The sequence below is a fragment of the Phoca vitulina genome, unplaced genomic scaffold (assembly GCF_004348235.1).
Source record: "Phoca vitulina isolate PV1807 unplaced genomic scaffold, GSC_HSeal_1.0 scaffold4, whole genome shotgun sequence".
Taxonomy (NCBI): Eukaryota; Metazoa; Chordata; class Mammalia; order Carnivora; family Phocidae; genus Phoca; species Phoca vitulina.
Window position 1 is genome coordinate 42,186,027 of NW_022589707.1, and position 23,329 is coordinate 42,209,355.

The 23,329-nt window shown below is 37.6% G+C and overlaps 1 protein-coding gene across 3 annotated transcripts in view; it reads right to left on the minus strand.

Moving 5' to 3' along the window:
- Positions 1-13,969: 13,969 nt before the first annotated feature.
- Positions 13,970-23,329, minus strand: part of CBX3 (chromobox 3) — an 11,168-nt gene continuing 1,808 nt past the window's right edge. For all 3 annotated transcript variants that reach the window (XM_032401899.1, XM_032401900.1, XM_032401898.1), the window contains 4 exons: positions 20,328-20,470; positions 17,840-18,002; positions 15,598-15,692; positions 13,970-15,234 (listed from right to left, as the gene is read on the minus strand). In XM_032401899.1, coding sequence (XP_032257790.1) covers positions 15,108-15,234; positions 15,598-15,692; positions 17,840-18,002; positions 20,328-20,470 — 528 coding nt within the window. In that variant the 3' untranslated portion in view covers positions 13,970-15,107. The remainder of the gene's footprint in view (positions 15,235-15,597; positions 15,693-17,839; positions 18,003-20,327; positions 20,471-23,329) is intronic.

A 23,329-nucleotide genomic window follows, 5' to 3' on the forward strand; every position in this document is an offset into this window, starting at 1 on the left:
AGGGCAAGTGATCTGAAGTTGGGGTGAGGTGGTGGAGAGCACCAGACAGAAATTGTCACCTTTTACAACCTAATCTTAGAGGTGACCTACCATCTTTTCGGCTGCACGCTTTCAGTCACACAGGCCAAGGCTAGTATAAAGTGGAGATCTACCTAAGGGTGTGAATCCCAGGGGCAGAGACGTTGGGGGCCATCTTGGAGTCTGGCTAGAACAGCATCTAACCAACACTTCCTGCCTCATGCCTCCAGAAGAGCAATAGAAATAGGGGAACACAATTTTATTTTTAAACAATAAGCTTCCTACTCAGTCACTCTGGGAATTGTGAACTTACGCATGGTTTGCCAAGCCCTGTGTGGTTTATAGAGGCATATATTGCAGGGAGTGGGAGTTTCCTTGTTGTTTTGGTGATATTTAATTGGCATTTTTGCCATAGTTTTTGTTGTGCTTATCTAACATTGGGACATTGTCTACAACGCACTGTTGGTATTAGTTGCTTCATTATAAGGTTTCTATTTCCCTGCTGCAGTAACTAACATTATAGAAGTTCCTCTAACTCTCTACTTAAAAGATTACTGGTGTGTGATTCCGGACTTCAAGCTCTATTACAAAGCTGTAATCATCAAGACAGTATGATACTGTCACAAAAACAGACACATAGATCAGTGGAACAGAAGAGAGAGCCCAGAAATGGACCCTCAACTCTATGGTCAACTAATCATTGACAAAGCAGGAAAGAATGTCCAATGGAAAAAAGACAGTCTCTTCAACAAATGGTGTTGGGAAAACTGGACAGCCACATGCAGAAGAATGAAACTGGACCATTTCCTCACACCACAACAAAAATAGACTCAAAATGGATGAAAGACCTAACTGTGAGACAGGAGTCCATCAAAATCCTAGAGGAGAACACAGGCAGCAACCTCTTCAACCTCAGCTGCAGCAACTTCTTTCTAGACACATCGCCAAAGGCAAGGGAAGCAAGGGCAAAAATGAACTATTGAGACTTCATCAAGATAAAAAGCTTTTGCACAGCAAAGGAAACACTCAACAAAACTAAAAGACAACCGACAGAATGGGAGAAGATATTTGCAAATGACATATCAGATAAAGGGCTAGTATCCAAAATCTATAAAGAACTTATCAAACTCAACACCCAAAGAACAAATGATCCAATCAAGAAATGGGCAGAAGACATGAACAGACATTTCTCCAAAGAAAATGGCCAACCGACACATGAAAAAGTGCTCAACATCACTCGGCATCAGGGAAATCCAAATCAAAACCTCAATGAGATACCACCTCACACCAGTCAGAATGGCTAAATTTAACAAGTCAGGAAACGACAGATGTTGGCAGGGATGCGGAGAAAGGGAAACCCTCCTACACTGTTGGTGGGAATGCAAGCTGATGCAGCCACTCTGGAAAACAGTAGGGAGGTTCCTCAAAAGTTGAAAATAGAGCTACTCTACGACCCAGCAATTGCACTACTGGGTATTTACCCCAAAGATACAAATGTAGTGATCTGAAGGGGCACATGCACCCCAATGTTTATAGCAGCAATGTCCACAATAGCCAAACTATGGAAAGAGCCTAGATGTCCATCAACAGATGAATGGATAAAGAAGATGTGATATATATATACACACACACATATATACACACACAATGGAATATTATGCAGCCATCAAAAAATGAAATCTTGGGACATCTGGGTGGCTCAGTCGTTAAGCATCTGCCTTTGGCTTGGGTTGTGATCCCAGGGCTCTGGGATCAAGCTCTGCATCGGGCTACCTGCTCAGCGGGAAGCCTGCCTCTCCTTCTCCCACTCCCCCTGCTTATGTTCCCTCTCTCACTGTCTGTCTATCAAATAAATAAATAAAATCTTTTAAAAAAGTGAAATCTTGCCATTTGCAATGACATGCAGGAAACTAGAGGGTATTATGCTAAGTGAAATAAGTCAGTCAGAGAAAGACAATTATCATATGATCTCACCGATATGAGGAATTTGAGAAATAAGACAGGATCATAGGGGAAGGGAGGGAAAAACCAGAGAGGGAAACAAACCATAAGAAACTCTTAATCTCAGGAAACAAACTGAGGGTTGCTGGAGTGGAGGTGGGTGGGAGGGATGAGGTGGCTGGGTGATGGACATTGGGGAGGGTATGTGCTATGGTGAGCGCTGTGAATTGTGTAAGACTGATGAATCACCGACCTGTACCCCTGAAACAAATAATACATTATATGTTAATAAAAAGAAAAAAAAAGATTACTGGTGTGTGGTGTTTTTTTTTTTTTACATTATATCATTTTTCTTTTTCCTGAAGGTAATGTTAGAAACATGTTAATAGGCACTAACATTATTAATAATTATGATATCTTTTCACAGAATCTTTGTTTTGCTGTGGGCTCAAATTCACATGCTCCAGCATGTATTAGAAAAGAAATACACATACCACTGTGGGCATTTGCATGACTCTAAAAATGCAGCTGTAGAATTTACTCTTAAATTTGCCTCTGTGCCTAAATTACTGCTTCTATTAGATAACCTACAATGTAACTTAAAAAAATCTGTGTATGAAAAGTATTTACAATTAATATTCTATAAACAAGGATGAAAGATCATGGAAAAAATATTAACACTTTTGTTTTCACCTTGTATCCAGTGGTCCTAGGATTCTGTTCCTCATAAAGGATACAAATGCCCTTAAATAAAGGATATTAACTGTGATGGTAATAATGCAACCTTGGGTTAAAAAAGAACTGTAAATAGAAACTGACATTCTATTTGCTTAATGGTGTAGTTTTCTTTTGCTTACTATAATTTTGAATAATTCAAGTATTACTGCACACCATCCAAGGAAAGACACCCACTATTGCAGGACTCAAGGGATTCCTTTCTGGGCCTTCATGCAAATGGAGAAATGACTACTGTGGTTTTTTTTTTTGTTTTCTCCCCCCCAACAATCAGCTGTCCTTATTCTGGAGTTCTGTCTTATAGCCAAGAGTGTGTTAATGTCTGCACGAGAGTGTCTAGTAAGATAGTCCACGCCTCTGAAATCTGAAACATCCACACTCACCATCGACCTTTGACCTTTCTTCTACTCTCCCATTCCTACTTTCCCCATTAACAACTTGGGCTATCCTCTGCCCCACCAAGTCTTCCAGGTGGGGGACACCTGCTGGCCTTTTGCTTTAGTCTTCCTTGTCCTCCACCTCCAGTCATCAGCCCATCTGAGTCCAACTCAGATCTTCATTCCCTCTGCCCAGAGCCTCCATGGTAATGCAACCACCTGCAATACAGTGTTCTCACCACGGAATGTTCCTCCAACTCCAAACTCAGTCTGGCCCCTCATGGTGGCACGGATGACACGGTGTATGCCTGTCTTCCAGCCACCAGCACGCTCATGTCCTCACTTACAATGATGGACACAGAGCTTGGTGCTGTTTCCTGTATGTCCTCTCCCACGGACTAAACCATAGTGTTTTTAAAGAAGAAGTGTGAAGGGAAGAATATACCAGTGATGCTCGGCCAGGGGTGATTTGCTCCACAGGGGAGAACTGGCAGTGTCTGGAGGTAGGTTTGGTTGTCAGAAGGGGAGGGCTGCTACCAGGACCATGTGTGGGGCCGGCCTTACCCGAAGAACTGTGAGGCTCCAATGTTCGTAGTGGCAAGCTTGAGAACCACCAGGTACACTGTCCCCATTAGTCCTCGCGAAGGCCTAGAAGGATATTATCCTCCTTTTCCACATAAGGAGACTTTTCTTTTCCTCGGCTCTCTTTTCCAGGAACTGAAGCTGAGAAAAGTTACTTGCCCTAGTTCCGCCCTGTGGTGGAATGAGTTTGCACTCAGGTCTCTCATCTTAGAAAAACCATGGCCTTTTTTCTACTCCCTTCTAGGGGAGCAGGTCTCCACTGACTGCCAGTCAGGAACTGCTGGGGCAGGACTGAGAGGGCTCAGGCCAGTTTGTTCAAACTGCAGGTCCCATCTGTTAGTGGGTTGTTCATGCAATTAGTGGTGGTCTGGGACCAGCAAAATAATAATTATCATAATAAGACAAAACAGATCAGAAAACATGTAGAAGTAATATTTTGTGAAACCTTAGTTTCGGACATGTGTGCAGTGGGGTACAGATACTCCTGTATCCTAATGTAAAATTTCTTATTAAGATTTGCCGTCGGGGCGCCTGGGTGGCTCAGTCTGTTAGGCGTCTGCCTTTGGCTCAGGTCATGATCCCGGAGCCCCAGGATCAAGCCCTGCATTGGGCCCCCTGCTCTGTGGGGAGTCTGCTTCTCCCTCTGACCCACCCTCCTCTTGTGCTCTCTCTCAAATAAATTAAATAAATAAATAAATAAATAAATAAAATCTTAAAAAAAAAAGATTTGCTATGACAATGTTTGACAAATCTGTTCTATATAGTTGCTGAGTTGTGGGTATAATCCATTAAGAAACCCTTAGCCATGAGCCCTGAGGGTATATATAATTTTCTGTATCCCAAGGCCAGCCTGACTCAGGCCATGGAGAATAGAGGAAGGAAAGGGGGCAGTTGGGTTTGGTATTGGAGTCAGTCCCAGCTCTCATTCATTCCCCACATATCTACCAAGCATCTGCTTCTACTTGGGCCTATTCTAGGCAGTAAGGGCTTAGTGGGGAACACAACCCGTTAAGCTCAAGTGGAGCTCATATTCTGGTGGGGGAAGGCCAGCTGCAGTCAGGTAGGGAGACAGAGTGGAAAGTCTGCGGCCACTTTCAGGACTGCTGTGTTCCTGGGCCCTTCCTCCCTCCCAGCCCCCCCTTTCCAGCCAGCCAGCCCATTCACAGGCTACACTGGGCGTGTTCTGTTCATGTCTCCCTACACAATCAGTGCAGTGATCAACCTCAGCACACACAGAACTGAGAAACAGGAAAAAAATAAGAAAAGGGCTGAGAATGAGAGAGAGAGAGAGAGAGAGATCAGGTAATGTAATCTCCAAAACTTACTATTTACTAGAGTTTTAAAAATACTGTTAAGATAGTTCAGAACTGCCCTCAGGAGATGGTAAGTCGTAGACCTTTTATCCCCCTAGTTAAAAATATAAATTCAAACAACTTGTCCTTTCTCCTATTTTTTTTTTTTTTAATGAGTGGATTTCTTTTTAGCTTTTTGGGCATCCATCTCACGTTTCTAGATAATGACTCTTCCTGAACAATGGATTCTGTATGTAATGGGTTATGAATTACTGGTATGGAGTCCATAAATAATCAGAGCAGTACCTCCTTTGTTGCTATGATACGGGAACACTGTGTGATACACATGTATTGCTCTATTAGAGATATTATTTGGGATTTTATGAGATGTCATATACATACCTGAAGTGCTCCTGTCTAGGGCTGAATGTGTCTGTTTTGTGAAGTGAGTTGAATTTTTAGCCGATGGCGGGTAAAGACATTGCAAAGCAGGAACTTCTACAGTTGGGTGGAAATGGTCTTTAGGCTCTGGGAGCACATGGCTGTGTGTGGTGCTTGAACAGGTAACTGGTTGAGATTTGATTCATGTCTTTGGCAAATGGTTAATCAGAACCAGTTGGGTGTGGGCTAGGAACAGAGGCTCAGAGGAAGAGACAGTTCCTGCCCCCCTGGGGCTTGTCATAGGAAGACAGGAAAACGAACTAGCAATTACAATACTGTGAGAGGTAAGGGGTGTGATGGGGGTAGACAGGAGGCTCATGGCAGGAAGTCTATCTCAAAAATGTATTTTTAGGGGGAAAATGTAAATTATAGATAGAGAGTAACTGCAGGCAGAAAGAAGTAGGTAAGAAGTGGGGGAGGTTAAGTTAAAGAAGGGAGAGGTCACCGAATGGCTGGGCCTGTGCAGCCTTTCTGTCAGACGTCAGTGGGCTGTATTTAGCATCTCTAGCATCCTCTACGCTACAGATGGGAGTCATGTGGCAATCACACAGTGATTTTTTTTCTTCTAAAATTTAGTTGATCACTTTAGTACAAGGGTCCTTTCAATGAGCGTGAAATGTGAGGACCATCAAAAAATGTCTGTTGAAGTCTAAGGACTTTTATGGCTTGCAGTCTTCTAACTAGAGTATCTGTTGCTGCACAGGAACAAGTCGGTAATAATAGTTAACCTGACATGTTAGGAGAAATTATTCTTGAAATTCACCAGCTTGTTTTAGTTATTTATTTCAGGGTTTTCTTTGGGTTACCTTAGATATTGCTTTGCATTTTGATTTTGGGATTTGTTTTCTGTAGGGCAAGGAGAAAATAGTAAAAATCAACCCATGAACAAATAGTGAAAACTGGGTTATTTTAAACTTTTCTGATGGAAAGTTGTAAAGTCTGCTGAAGTCTAGGCATCGTTTAGAAGGTGCATTTCATCCCGATTTCTTTCTCTTGATTGGCTCTCTGGTTTCCAGTCTGTGGGAAATCACTGGAGCCCCAGGAGGATCAGAACAATCGAAAGGGGGCCCCAAAAGACCACCTGGAAGTTGTAGTACTGAATTCCGGAGTCAGTAGCCAAGGATGTGGCTGTGAATGGAAAACAAAATGGAGTGCTCTTGCCAACAGCATACCTAGCCTCTGGGTTCTCTGTGGTCTAAGCCACCCAACAGCAGACACTTCTTCATCTCCCCAAGAGTTGACTCGGAAATCTGCCTGAAAGAATTTCTCTCACCCCCAGCTCAGCTTTGAGGAGCCGAGGGCTTTCCAAGACCCAAGTGTTTACTCAATTCAGGTCACTGTGTGCCAAACACTTTGATTATCATTCTGTTAACTCTGCGAGATGGATAGTATCTTGACTGTTTTATAGATGTGACACCATACAAGTGTGAGGAAGGGAAGGCATGGAGGCAAGAGCAGAAGAGGGTATTTCAAAGAGGTGACCGAAAATGATGGCAGGATCAAATTGAAGAATTCCCGAAGAAGAAAAACAAGAGGCATGATTTTCCTCTTAAAGTATTTTTTTTAGCGAAGAGCCTTCTCATGCCTCAGCTTTTTGTTTTTTTTTCTTTTTCTTAAAGACAGCTTTATTGAGATATAATTTATACACCATACAATTTACCCATTCAAATGTACAATTCAGTGGCTTTGAATATATTCACAAGTTTGTGTGTAACCAGAGGCATGGCTCTTAAATGTTGCATAGCCTTTCTTTGAGCTGGCTGAACAAGGGGTCACAATTGCATGTTTTTTTTTCAGTCCTTTATTTTCAGGCCAACTAAGTGATCTCACCAACATCCATCTTAAGATGTAAATGCCACCAGGAAGAGGTATCTGTCTAAAATAGACATGGGTCCAACATCTAGGACAGTACCGAGCAAGAACAGAGCAAATGGCCAACACTATTTCATAATAATTGTGCCATTTTCAATTTGAGCCTGTTTGTTAAAAGGAATGGTGTTAATTTCCATTATGGAATTAGTTTGTCCCTGAAAATGAACGTGTGTTCACAATCTCTGGGTTCTTCTCACTGCTCTTTCTTCCTTCCATTCCTTTCAGGTCAAAATAGTACAACAGGACCATTCTAGTCCACTTTTCTTGGAAAAAAAAAAATATATGTATATATATATACATATATATACACATACATATATACATATACACACACACACTTTTTTTGGAATATGTATATATATACTGAATGGGGAACTGAATGGGGAACACAGAGTTGCTACTGAAGACAAATACGCTTTTAGTTAGACAAATGAGAATGGAAGGAGAAATTATCAAGTTTCGAAAACAATGATAAGCACAAGGAGGGCTATTATAAATTAAAGCAGGCTTCATGTTTGTGGGGGAGAAAGTGTACCTTCTCAGATCATTTTATTCATTTAAGCACTTGACTCCCCAAACCACAACACTTAAAATTTTAAAATATATAATTTTACTCCTCCAGCCTTAATATAAGATCCATATACTGACTTACTCTATTCTAGGGGTCTTTTTTTTTTTTTTTTTAAGGATTTTTATTTATTTGAGAGAGAGAGAGAGGGCACAAATAGGCAGAGTGGCAGGCAGAGGGAGAAGCAGGCCCCCTGCTGAGCAGGGAGCCTGATGCGGGACTCTATCCCATGACTCTGAGATCATGACCTGAGCTGAAGGCAGGCACTTTACTGAGACACCCAGGCGCCCATCTCCCCAAGAGGTTTGATCTTCTTTAGGCAGATCCTATTGGGAGTTTTGAGTGGTAGAAACACTATTATTAAAGCCCAAATTTAAATCCAGGGCCCTCCCTTCCTCCATTGCCCTCTTCTAGGTGCCAGGGATACACTAGTGAAAAAGACAAATACTTGCCCCAATGCCCCCTACATTTTCGAAGAGGGAGAAAACAAAGGTTGAGTCCTTCTCTGCCCTCATTTGCATAACAAGCACCTGCAGAGAGCTGAGTATCCTATGTATGATAAAATAAGAGTGCAGTGTAATTTAAGAATCCTCTCTGATTAGTAGATGTAATGTCTGGTGCTAGAAACTTGCTGAGCCTGACTTTCTGGGGAGAACAAGTGGGATTTCAGGGTAAAAGGGGGTTTCCCCTTGTGTTGCCGCTCTGAGACTGCAAGAAAGCTCCAGCGTTCCCACTGCAAAACGTCCAAGCTTTTATCCCTTTCAGCACATCAGGTAAGTTTCTATTACTGTACTCAGAAAATTTTCCTAGTGCAGAGGTATCAGATATCCATGAGAGCGAAACAGAGACCCAAGGAGTGAGAAAGTAGAACAGGAGCCTCATTGTGACACTATGCTGGAAATGAATTCACTTTAAAGGGAGTCCAGCTTGGGATCTATCTAAAAGTTTCAGTTCCTGAACTACCAACATGCCTTGTTAAGTGGTGGTCGTGGATCCTGAATGTAATATGTATCTTCTTGGGTTTACTAATCTCATCCTTGTTAAGTGGTGGCCTGGATCCTGAATGTAATATGTATCTTCTTGGGTTTACTAATCTCATTCTCAAATTCCCCAATGCTCATTCTCGTCTAGACTTTCCTCCTGCATATCTGCCCCTTATTTCTCTTCCCACTTCTCCCCTACTGCTCATCAAAATGGATTAGAGCTTTGAGACACCCAAAAGTGGCTTTGGAGCTCTAAAAATATCAGCTTATTATACCAGAACAACCACTTCCAGATATTAAATTAGGGTGTTGTCAGTATCCAAATAATGCATCAGGGGGAATAGGTAGGAGTTGGTGGATAGCACTGCGCTTGATCCTTAAAGACATTGAAATAAATGTAAGAAAAAAGGCTGCTATGAAAGGTCACTTAATGTTAGTTTCAGTGTCCTTATTTTTCCTCCTTTAGGAAGCTATATGCAGAATTTTTGAATCAGGATAGAAGGTTTCATTTTTAAAAAGTGAAAATTCTCTATGCTTTCATGGAGCTACAAGAGCAGCTTTAAATATCAATGTTCTTGTTCCGCTCTCCTAAGTCAATTTTTTCCCCAACACTCAAATTTAAGGAAAAGGGCAGATTTCAATCTTATTTGAAAAAAAGGAAAGAGTTGATAGGAAGTTCTACGATGTTTTAGGCCACTGAAAATATTCACATGAGAAGTTTTCTAAAAAGCAAGGACAAAGGGTATTTTAAGAAGGTGCTTTCGAATTGGCTGAAATTCTTTGCTTTAGTTACACATTTTGTTTATATAAAGCATCCACCTTTTTCTGGAAAGCACTCTTCTGGCAATTGATCCAATCATATTTCTCCACACATCTGGTTATATTTGATAGTTCCAGAGAGGGCATCTGACCCAAGCCAGGTCAATCAGAACTTGTGAACTCTTGGACAGCGAAGAGAAAACCCCAGTGCCACTTTAGAGGCAGACTTGGGGATTTGGGCACTGCCAGCACTTGTTTTTGATGTGTACAGACTGGTTCGAGAGAGCCAACAGCCAGAGATGGCGAGTCTTGGGATTGTACCACTCCAGGGGCCCATCGATCTTGAGGCGTACAGTGGAGACTGGCACGGACTTCACTGGTCCTTATTAAGAACTGGACATTCAGCTATAGGTATTTTTCATGTTTCTCATTTAAATCCTGAAAATCCCATGAGATAAATACCATTAGGTTCTCCCAGGTTTATAGAGAATTCTGAGGCATAGCTTGAAGGCTAAGTAACTGCAATAGCTGAGCTGGGGTTCAAACCCATGGGGTCAGACTCCAGAACCAGTGCTGTGAACCACATTATTCTTTGGTCTCTAGGCCAGTGAACAATTTCCCTTATCAAAGCAAGTTTGAGTTGGGTATCTTGCACTTTCAGCCAAATTATGTAATATGTATGCATTGTAGGTATACTAATACACTAATCAAAGTAATCAAAGGAATACCTGAAAGTATGTCCAAAGCCACTTTATCTTCCTCCTCAAACTTATTTCCCTTCCCTTTCTCACTAAATGACATTTTCATCCATACAAGATGAAATGAAATCTTGGGAGTCACTCTGGATCCCTTTCTTCCCAACCTCCACATCACCTCATCTTATATCCCAAACCACTTTATTCTACAAACACATATTTGGCAGTTAAAATGGACAAAACCTGATCTTCGTATCAGTCCCCTTCTCTTTATTCCCACAACTAATGCCCTAATTCATACAAATGGCCTTAACCTTCTTTAACCTTTTTGTGCCCTAGTATCTTCACCTGTAAAATGGGGTCAATCATACCTACCCCACATAAGACATTTGAGGAAGATAAAAGTATGAAAAACACTTAGCACAGTATTCAACAACTGTTAGGTATTTCTTTTAGGAACTAAACTCTTATATGTGCTCATGGACGTTTTCATTGCTTTTATAGCAAAAACATTAACTGTAATGAAAGTCTTCAGATGAATACGATTTCATATTTTTGCACTTCTCCAGGTGACTTTTCAACATAAATTCTTAGCACACACACACAAAACCTCACCCCCGCAAAACCCAACAACCTTCAATCCCCTTCTTAATTATTCTCTATTAGCAGATACGTTAGGGATTGCCATGTATCTGAAAAGTATAGCACATTATATACTACATTCAGAATCAACTTCCTTGATTATATCAAGTCAACTTTAAGAGCTTGAAGTTGTTAAAATATCTCTTGTTCAGTGAATATTCAAAGGTACAAATTCATTTATTCATCAGAACGTAAGAGTTGATGTATCTTATAGGTTACATACAAATACACATATTATTCATATTCCACTTCATATTAGGTTCTTTTGCTTGATACCCAATTTTGGTTTAATAAAACATAAAAATAATGCATACTGTAAGAATCAAATATAATTTAAGACAGCCATTCAGCCCTATCCATTAAAACACACACACACACACACACACACACACAGGAATTTTAAAGTAAAATTAAGCACTTCTCTTCATTAGCCTTCTAGGGAATGTAGCCAACATAAGCCTATGGGTGGGGTGTTTAAGACAAAACAAACCTGAGTTGTTCTTTGTGAAACAGAAAAGGAAAATATAATAATCAAGCCCAGACTCATGATTTCCTTATGTTTTTCTTTCCAACATATATCTTCATTGCCTAGTTAATTAAGGTTCAAACTTGAAAGAAGAGGAAGATAGTATACTAACAGTTACCCTAAAGGACTACTTCCCCTTACCGATTTTCTTACCTTTCACTACCATCCATGTTGTTTACTACATTAACACCTAAGTGTATCAAGTATCAGGTCCTGTTAGAACCAAGAACCAGATTTCTGGCTTATAAACAAGATATATAATTTGTTTTCAAACACAAAGCAAAGCACAGGGAAGGGAAAGAGTAGTGAGGAATCACATTATTAAAACTTCAGAGGTTTCAAAAGTAGCTATTGGTAATGGTAAACTGCAGGTCAAAGTGTTCCCTTCTGTTCTCGATGGTATTAAAAACTCAGGGATCTTGCCACACCAATACTTGTCCAGGTATCTGAACAGATTTCAGGCCCTTTATGAGAAAGAAAAACTTCAGTTTTAAATGCTGACTAACATTTTTATAGTGGCATATGGTTTTCTTTGATCCATAGGATTAGGCAAACTTTGTTACCCACACATCTCACTTCCTCAGTGGAATTGATGTCCATCTTGGGGTAAAAAAAAAAAAAAAAATCAGAAGCCTTCATCACAATATCTAACAAAATCTGATTAGAGACTACTATAAAAATGACAGTGAAAATAAGGAAAATTTAAGACTATCCATACAACTTCAGGATGGGAGAAATATTTTTAAACATGACAGGAAATCCAGAAGGTGTAAAAACTGACAAGAGTTGACCACATAAAAATTTTAAAAAAGGTACAATCAATAAATCATGTCAAAATATAGACAATGGGAAAAAATATTTGCAACACAAAAAACTTAGGTGTTAATATTCTCACTACAAAAAGAAGCACCAATTAAAAATTTTTGTAAAATTGGCAATTTATAGACAAGGAAATGGAAATATTCATTAAGCATTAAAAGAATGCTCAAAGGGGCGCCTGGGTGGCTCAGTCGTTAAGCGTCTGCCTTCGGCTCAGGTCATGGTCCCAGGGTCCTGGGATCGAGCCCCGCATCGGGCTCCCTGCTCTGCGGGAAGCCTGCTTCTCCCTCTCCCACTCCCCCTGCTTGTGTTCCCTCTCTCGCTGTGTCTCTCTCTGTCAAATAAATAAATAAAAAAATCTTTAAAAAAAATAAATAAATAAATAAATAAAAGAATGCTCAAAAAAGATCATAGACATGCCAAATTAAAACACAAAACCATCGGACTGGCTAAAAAAAAAAAATCAGTATTATTTATTTAAAATATTTTATCTATTTGACAGAGCAAGACACAGCGAGAGAGGGAACACAAGCAGGGGGAGTGGGAGAGGGAGAAGCAGGCTTCCCGCTGAGCAGGGAGCCTGATGCGGGGCTTGATCCCGGGACCCTGGGACCATGACCTGAGCTGAAGGCAGTCGCTTAACGACTGAGCCACCCAGGCTCCCCGTTAAGATCAGTATTATTAAATTTATAGTGCAAGTGGGGATAAAGGATAATGGTGACCAATGGGGAGAGTAAATCACTGCAAGCCTGACTTCAGTAGTACATGGGAATCTGTATCTACTTAAGTGTCACTACACATTATATGTAAGAACATTCGCTACATTAATAGTAAAAAGTGACAACCTAACCGACTTATGGCAGTTGGTTAAGTTGGGGAACCATTAATACAGCAGCTGGCTGTGCTACTGAAAAGAAGACAAGGAAACAGATTTTGCCATTAGAGTCTCGAGAAGGAATCAGCCCTGCTGTAGCCCTTTTCAGGTCAGTGAGACAAATTAAGAGTTCTGACCTCCAGAACTGGTAATAAATTTATGTTGTTTTAAGCCATTAAGCTTGATGCAATTTTTTACAGCACCAATAAGAAACATACAACATAATAATAAGGGGCAATAAAAGTAGTATGTAGACAATAGTTTCCAGAAATGCCCTTACTAAAGTTTAATGTGGAGGCCATCAATTTCTGGTATCAATAGGGAGTTTGGTACCACGTAGGAACCCATTGTTGAGAGCAGTGCTAGGTATATAAAGAGATAAGTAATAAATAGCTTAGTATAGGTAGGAATTAAAAAAAAATTTTTTTAATTGAGGTATAAATTGACATATAACCTATCAGTTTCAGGTGTACAACAGGATTAAATATTTATATATTGCAAAATGATTTCCTTTTCTCTGTATGGATTTTGAAAATTAGTAGAAATGTGTCTATCACAACAGAATCAGTCCTATCATAACTGTTTTTCAGACAGAAGTTTCAACAAATTAGATTCTAAGTATCAAAATTTCATTTTAATGAAGCAGATTCCTCTTAGGCATCCCAAGAAACCAATTTTCATTTTTGTGGAAATACATATTCTAGTAAGTTTGAAACTCCTCAGCTCAAAAGATCAAAGACATGTACTCTAACGCTTTAGTGTTATTTATAAACACGAAGAGGATTCTAAGGTTGTGTTTCTACTCCCACTAGAAAGACAATCAGATAAAAAAAAGTCTAATCACATAAAGGAATATAAAACTATTTATTGACCACTGTTTACCAGTATTTACAATAAAGTAAACAATATACAGTTGGGTAACATTCTGACTACAAAGTTATTGTTTTTCCTGGTTTCTGCTGAACCAGTAACTCAAATACTGAGAAGACTGAGCCTACATGTCAGGAACGAGTTGGGGTAAAGAAAATACATGCAGGTTAAGAATTTGGATTATAAAAGTCTGTCCACCCATTTATTCCAGCAGGTGCTAAATTGCCAACATCTCTAACCATCTGATTATGATTGGTTTCCATGAACAAAGTCTTAGACATTCCATGAATCATGACCTTTTAGTCAATACAGCACAGAGATTTCAACTTCTTGAAAAGAAATGGTTCACTAGAAGGAACCTTTAAATGTACATTTAACTAAGTTTTGCTTACCTAATTAAAACACACCAGGACTTGTCTAGTTTTGTCATTTGGGTGGGGAGGTTGTTGGTGGTGATAAAATTTTCCTTTTAGGGATCTTGCAAATGAACTTGCATTTATGACTGTAGATATGAATATGGATTCTGATATTGCTGCTTTTAAATTGTCCAATTTAAAAATTTGAAAGGTTAAGGCTTCAGGAAAAACTTCAGTTTAACTTTAAGTGATTTATTTCTTAAGTTGTTAAAAATGATAGCATCCCAGAAACATGGGCTTATCCATGGTTATAAATGCTGTTTTTGTTTTGGTGAATGTTAAAAAAACAAAAACCATTTATGTATGTATTTTAAGTATACACACAAAAACCCCCTAAATAAACAAAAAACCCAGAATGGTCCTCAGGCATATAGGAGTTAAACACAAATTCTGAGTAACGACTATGAAATTTCCCCCAACATTTAGAAAAGGTGTTCTCTAATGCAGGGGGATAATATACCATGGTCTCAAATATTTTTTTCTGATAAAGGAAGCAACTACAGAAAGCTTTTATTTGTTCAAAGTAACCAGTGCTATAGATGCAAAAAAACCCAACAACTCCCCCAATACTACTTCAAAACAAACATATCAAACTTGATTTTCATTAGAATGTTATTTCTTCACACTAATAAATCAAAAAACAAAGACCCAGATTTTATATATATATATAAATATATATAAAAAGCAACGCAAACAATTATTGAGCTTCATCTTCTGGACAAGAATGCCAAGTTAGTCTCTCTTCATAAAAAGCAATTACAATCTGAGGACACTTCATATTTGCCTCTTTTGCCAGCACCAAGTCTGCCTCATCTGAATCTTTCCTGTTGTGAGGAAAAAAAAGTTCAGTCAAAAGTCTCAACTGTTTTTGCCAACTGAGAATCTTTCACTTATATCATAATTCAATCAAAAGATATTTAAGTGCTTCAGAAGCAGATAATTGTGGCTGTGTTCCAATAAAACTACATTTTCCAAAACAGGCTAATCTTTGCTTTAAAACACAATTAGCAAAAAAACAAAACAAAACCAAAAACCCCCAAACTACAAAAATCCTAGAATCATCCTTTCAGCAGATACTATCTAATGATGAAAACTATAAAACCTTTTCTAGATAAGGCTTCACAAATTTAAAAAAAAAAAAATCTACTCCTACTTTAAAATATAATAGCAATCATCTGCACACTCACCATTTCATGAGAAACATTAATTCTCCACTGCTGTCTGTGGCACCAATTATTCGTTCAGGATCAAGACCTCTGGCAAAGCCTCTTGGTTTATCAGCCTGATTAAAAGATGTTAAATGACTCTTTACATAAATGTTTCACCGACTTTCCATATTGCAAACTAATAATACTAACTTCCAATTTGTTTTCATGAAATATAGCTTTCAAATGAAAGTGAAAAAGAAATGACAGGAGAAAGAACTCTTATTTAGTACTAAAACACATTGTAATTTCCATTAACCTTCCAAGAAAAAACAAATCCAGGTATCTAAAAGTATTCTGAATTTCAAGGCAAGAAAATAAATACCTTTCTTTATCCTAACACATCGGAAGACAGAACTGTGTAGGCACACAAATTAATCCCTTTATTTCTGCTAACTCATCAGTAATTATAAATTCTTTAAAGTTAGTATTTCAAATCACTTTTAGGAATTAGTCTAAATTACCCACAAATTTTTAAAGCACACACAAAATACAAATAGCAAAATAGTAAAAACTCTGAAACTCAGACTGATCAGTATTGTAATCGATCTGCCTTGTACGAAACCTTAAAAAATACTTAGCATAAACCAATGGTTCTAAAAGTGTGATCTGAGGATCCCTGGGGATCCCTGAGACCTTTAGTGGGTGTCTGTTTATCTTGCAAGGTCCCCTCCTTTCATTTATCTTTGACTTCAGAATATCTTCATATGCCTCTACCAAACAACATTAAGACAGCAAATCAAATGCAGAACTGTCTTAAGCTAGACACTGAAAAAATTTGCAAAACTGTAAAATGCCACTTCATTTAAAGTTATTTTTCGTAAGTTATGAACATGCAATAGGTTTTGTTTTTCTTAACTGAATATACAAATGTTTTAGAACTTTGTTTTAATTTCTGATATAGTTAGAATTGATGGTCGTAACACATATAAATAAAAGTTCTCCGAGATTCTCAATATTCTAGAGTATTAAAGGGGTTCTGAGACCAAAAGAGTTTGAGAACTGCTTAGATTAAGAAATCCCTTCTCCCTACCAGACTTTCTTATCAATATCCCAGGTTCTGGAGTCAGATTACCTGGGTTAGTTAGAATGACGACTCTAACCTTTACTGTGTGGCTTTGGGCAAGTTAACCTCTCTGTGGTTCAGGTTCATTACCCTATAAAACAGGAATGATAATACTATCTGTCTCATGGACGTTTTGTAGTATAAAAAATGCAAATTAAGTTATGTAGAACACTGCTGGGCACATTCTAAGAGCTCAGTGTAGGATAACTACTGTTATTAAACAGTGCTTCTGCTGAATATACGGTTGACTTTCAATTAACGCATATGGATTCTTAACACTGTTACCTTTTTGCTTTGGCTGCTAAAGCATCCAGAACCAAATTTGTAGTCAACCTCTGCTTCTCATCTGGAAAATGGGGATAATACCTATAATCTTAGCAGACCTGCCATGAAGATTTAACAGGTTATCTGTAAACTACTTAGCATCTAATTCAGATGATCAAATTTTAAATCCAAAGACCTTATCAATGTTAGTTCCCAAGCCCAAATGCTAATTCAGAATCAAGACCTTTTCCCAAATTGCCAGCAGGCATGGTAAATAGGACAATCTGTTTTGGAGCTGAAGGTATAAGCAAGTAGTTGTATGTTTTGCCCAAAGCCACGGACACATTAGTGAAGCAAAGACTGGGTCAAAATACCCATGTAGTTAATGAACCAGCTGTCTCAATTCACACCAAAAAATATTTAAAAAATTCTATTACCGAAGATTATATACTTCAAAATCAAAATGTTGCTTGGCAATATTCTGACAAAACAAAGATCACATGTGAAAGTACATGCTGGTGGTCAGTGCCACTAATGGTCTATAATCAGGATGTGCTTTGTGGATTGTTTATACTGTATTGTAAAGGATTGCAATGATCTAATCTTTGTGTTCACTGTATTTAAAACTGCCAGTCCTGGATCACAGGAAATGGACCTTATCAGGGATCAAATCCACGAATCTACTCAAAATAACACTAGCACAACAATGTGAATGGTATAAGCACTTACTACTGAACATTTATATGATGCAGGCTAAATCATCCCTATCCTTTTTGTCCTGAATATTAAGCATTAAAAAGTATTTGAATTCTTAAAAGTATCTTTAATGTATTTTAAAAATCAAGCCATCAACCTTTTACCAAGTCAGTCTGCTAGGCAATATTTTATACTTACAGCATCTCTTTTCTTCTTTGATTTGCTATCATCAGATTCACTGTCAGATAAAGATTTTCTTTTTGTACCATCTTTTTCTTTACCAGCTTTTTGAGAATTAAGAAATGCTTCAATTAACTCTGGACAATCTAAATTTTCTTCAGGTTCCCAAGTATTGTCAGCACTGGGTTCGGTTAAAAAAAAAAATCAATTAAATATGATTCATCACCATCATCTACATTCATTTAACATATATCTAAAAAAAAGTCTGCTGTACTGCAGATACTTACCTTTTTCTCCCTATCCCCATTCTTTTGATAAAATCTGCTTATACTTCCTGTGTCTGTTTTCTTAGCCTCTAGTAAGTGGGCAGTCTGCTGTATTACCTCCAAGTTAACTATACCTGCTCTGGCAGAATAATTGGAACTAATATTTTCCCAAGTTACACAGACAACCCACTTCAGAATCTCTCTGCAAAGGCTTTTTAAAAATGAGGATTCCCTATTCCCACCCCAAATTACTTTATCAGATCAGTCAGACTATGTCTCTAGTTGGGACCTTCAACACCATGTTTGAAAACACAAAAATTCTAAGGCATTCTATATGTGAGGCAGTATTTTCAACTTCTGCTGGGTGCTCAGATTGGGCAATGATAAAAAGCAGGGGTTGGCAACCCAAAGGTCAAACCCAGCTTTTGTATGTTGGGCCAACTAAAAATGCTTTTCACATTTTTAATTGGGAAAAAATTTCAAAATGACAATTATAGGAAATCAGGGCCCATTCATTAGAACACAGCCATGCTCCTTTGTTTAATGTAGTGTCTACGGCTGCTTTTGTACTATATTTGCAAAGTTGAGTAATTGTGAGAGGTCTAGAGCCCACAAAACCTAAATTATTTATTTACTACATGATTCTTTAAGGGAAAAGTTTGGCAATCCCTGATATAATGCCAAAATGACTATTTTCATGTGTTTTTCAGAAGAACTGGAAAGAAAATGAATATCAATTACCAAACGTGAATGTTAGATAATCCTACACTAGTGATATGCTTGCTAACTTTTTTTTTTAAGACTCTACGCCCAATGTGGAGCTCAAACTCACGACCCCCAAGATCAAAGAACCACATGCTTTACTAACTAAGCCAGCCAGGTGCCCTATAGGCTTGTTAACTTTGTGCACTCTGATCCAAAAAGCCTTTAAAGAACAAGATAGAATGAAATTAATCATTTTAGAGTGATAGAAAAGAAAGGTACTGTTTACAACTTGGGGTCTTCTGATATCCTGAGATGCTAAAACTGGCAAACTTGAATCAGAGGATAGAGGAGGACTAAAGAGTTGAAGCAGAGCCTCCATTTTGTAGTGTTACTTTAATTACAGACTTCTGTATTACCTAATACATTGTACTGCACATAGTAGGTTCTCAGCCATACTAATGGCCTTAAGTTTGAGAGAAAGAGGGAGAAAAGGAGTTAAGTCTCTTAACATTTTGATGGGCTGGACAGAGACAAACAGCATTTAATGTCTCATGAGATTTCAAAACAAACAACAAAAAAACTATCACATGAAGGTGATCAATTCTTTGGCATACTGGTTACATCTAACTTTAAAATAGTTCAGACTTATTTTGCTTTGTTCTGCTATCTGTAGGAAATTTTTCTAGTAGCAAATTATGAACTTATACTATATACTTAAGCTCAACTAAGGATATTAGAAGGATAAAATAAAGAACCTTAAATCTTCCACTCAACTTGTAATTCCCAAATTGCTATGGTGGGGCAAGTAGTAGGTAACAGATATTCCGAAGCCTAATTATTTGACTAGAACACTCCCCCATCTCCACCAAACTCAGAAAACTGTTGTTTATCTCTACCTATCCATTTTCAATAAGTCACTGACCACAGAGCCTTGCTGTTTTTGTGGTATAAGGCAGATTTAGCACATGATAAATGTTAAATATAAGACTGGAATTTCTGCATGAGTTATTTGCAATACAGCTAACATTATAAAAATTATGAGAGCAATTAGTAACAAGGAACATAAAGAACTAAGGAGCTTAAAAAATGCCCACACCACTTCTTAAGAGATTAGGATACAGTAAACCTAGTGCATCCTAGAAGTCCTGGATGATAAGCACTTCTGTTCAACACCCACCAGTCTACCTTATATAGCTTCAATACTTTTACTGTTCTCTGTATATAAGAAATCAATGTCAATTAGATACTCTAATTAGTACAATATCTAACCACATTAAAATGCATTACACAATAAACTGTATGCCTATAAATTTGACTCTCCAAGTCAATCAACTAATTTCAAATGTGCTTGGTTACAACTGTAGGGTAAAGACAGGACTCTTTTTAAACAGGTCTCAAAGTACCCTGGAATAAAGGTGTCTTTAAATGAAAAGAAATGTATGGGGAAACGGATTTTAAAAATCCCAGACTAAAAGCAAATTTTAAATGTCACTTAGGTGCAGTTAAACATATAATAGAAGCACCAGATTCCTTACTCTGTAAATCCCTTCCACTTCAGGAAATACTCCACCTTCCCATTCACTACACGTCGGTCCAGTACTTTTTCCACCACAAATTCTTCAGGCTCTGCCTCTTCTACTTTTTTACTCTTTCCATTTTGTTTCTTTCCCATTTTTTGCTAAAATAAAACAAAAGAGACATTTAAGAAACTTTTCTTTTTTCACTTTTGAGTACATTTTAAAGGCTAAATTATTTATATTATCGTTGCGTCTGACACCTATATTTTTACTTCTATATCAGGGCAGACACGTTCTGAAAAAATAAAAGTCAACAGATAATCAAAAAGAATACTTAATTCCCTTTTAGCTCAAACCTATCACCCACCCCTTTCAGCTGAAATAATACAATCAAAAACACTATCTGGAAAATACTCTTATCTTTTCTAAATCTAATGTCTTACCTAGTTTACAAGACCAAGTTTACTAGAGTTTGCACTCTTTTTAACTACAACACAGCAACAAACAACTACAAAGTATTAGAAAATGATACAAAGACAGTAAATACTAATGAGACCTTATTAAGTGAACCATAGTCCCATTTAAAAACTACAGCCCCCAAACACTAACAACCCTCTTTCTCAATATAAACACCAATGTTAAAAGTCTCAATTATACAGAAAGAGGTAAGTGCAGAATGAAAACATGGTTCAGAATCCTGAGATCAATTGTAGAGTCAACTAAGACCATGAATAGGTTAAAAAGGACACTATTATTGTTCCATAATTTCTGTATATAATATTACAGATCACACAGAACAAAGTTACGTTGTCACTTGAAGAGGCCAAAATAATTCTCTAATGGGAAAATCCTTTTCTTGGTTTCTCAAGGGTTAAAATGGTAGCCAACGAAACTCACCTTAAACAAATTTTTAGATTAGTATTTTCTTTTTTGTGTTAACACTATGAGAAAAGCCAAAAGACCAAACTAAAACCACTATTTTCCAATAACTCATGTTATGAAGACTGAAAGCAGATAAAACAAAAAACTGAAATGGTTAATTAGAAGAGACGAAACGGGGAAAATCTCAAATGTTATGTTAATTTTAAAATAATTTCAGTGGTGCTATTAAAAAAAAAACTTAATTGCCTAGTCATTAAAGTCACCTCTCCCCATAGCATACAAGCAGAAAAGTAACAACAGCAGTGCCTCAAGCTTGCAAAAGGACATTAAAATTAAAATTATGTAATTATTTAGAGGTGTACACACATATAAAAAATAAAAATCCTCTGGAATTTAAAATAACCCAGCAAATATCTGCTTTTGTTGGATACCATCTCCAAATCAGGCCTTATAATTTTCTTTCTTCTTATAATTTTCATTAGTCAAGACACTTGGGTATTGCAACCAGTCGGAGTGCTTTTTGCTTCTGTACAAGGAATGGTAGCAAGAGAAAAGAAAAACTGTAGCCTACTCGATACTGATCCTAAATGATAAACAAATCAGCTATGTTCATGAAAGTAAGAGATTAACAGAATAAAGAGGATAACAAAAATAAACACAAAGTGAAAAGAATAAACACTAATAAGATAAAAAAAAAAACCTCAGCACAAAAAATGAAGTTCTTACTATGGCACTCACAAGCTGGTTACAAGTAAGTGTTCACCTTTTTCTTTTCAGAAGAAAACTCACCCACTTTCCCACCTAAACTAACAAACCTCATCTCTTAGAAGATTAAGAAAAACTTTCAAAGTTGTCAATTTATGATCCTTTAGCAAAGGGTAAGATAATTAAGTATCATTTTGTTATGGACACTGAAGACTCTCAAAACTGTGTGCCAAAGCAACAGAAGCATCTATGTTTGCTTCCTGTATCTCTATTCATCCTCAAAGTCCCAGGGACAGCTAGTTCCTTCTCTTTCCAGTACCTGAAGGTCACAGGTCATACAGTCAATTCAATTATCTACACTTTGGTCTACCACTTACGGAATTTGAAGGACAGTTCAATCCTGAGGGGGCATAGAAGATGCTTTGTGTTTTTTTCCATTGATGGTTTTGATGGGAATCATTTGTGCCACAGAATTTGTATTTATTTCAACGATTCCCAGAATATTTGAGTTAAACGTGCAACCTCTTGATGGCAAAAATTAAAAACCAAACTTGCCTTTTTAGTATGAAACCCAAGGGGAGAATATACAAACCAAAAACCAATGTTTCGCTTTATTTAGATGTTAACACTGACCTTTAATACAATTCCAATTATTGATGAAATGTATTAGAATTACTGTGAGAACCATTAAGTTTGAATTTCACTATTTTTATGTGAATATTTCAGTGTTTTCAAAAAATCTGTAACTTGATATGGCCGAACATATGTATGTCTTTACACATTCATCGAACTTTTAATGAAGTTTAAAAATGCAAACTTGGGGTTTAAGACAGTGGAGAGAAAAAATGTAATTGCTCGCAAGATCCAAATCTACTCTTCTGCCCTTCTTGGACATATATATGATTTTGTTTATTTGGTATTAAAAAAAAACATGGCAATGACTTGAATTTAAGACCTTTATGGATTTTAGAATAATCAAATTCGAAATAGAACAACATGAGCAAAGTAACTGAATGACCTTTGTCCCAATCTAGGTTCTTTAAACTGAGCAATACTGAAAATACCTGGATTCTCTAGAATTCATTATAGGGTGACTTAGGGACTGTTACGCCAATGAGCAAGGGCGTTACAGCATGGTGTTTATGCTTGTAAAAATTCTTCCATGTTGCAAAAGTTTATTTTTATTTCAAGATAAAAATACTCTGTAAAATTCATTGTACTATCCTCCCAAGATTAGGTTTCTCTAAATGGATTAAGACACTATTCAGCCAGGTCAGTAAGTATCTCAATGTAATGATTTCGTTTTTGCCTCTATTTCTCCCCATTACAACACGGGGGGGGGGGGGGGGGGGGGGGGGGGAAAGAAAAAAGAGAGAAAGGAAATAACAAACAAAAAAAACCAAAAAAAAAATATTTTTTGGGAAAAAAAATTT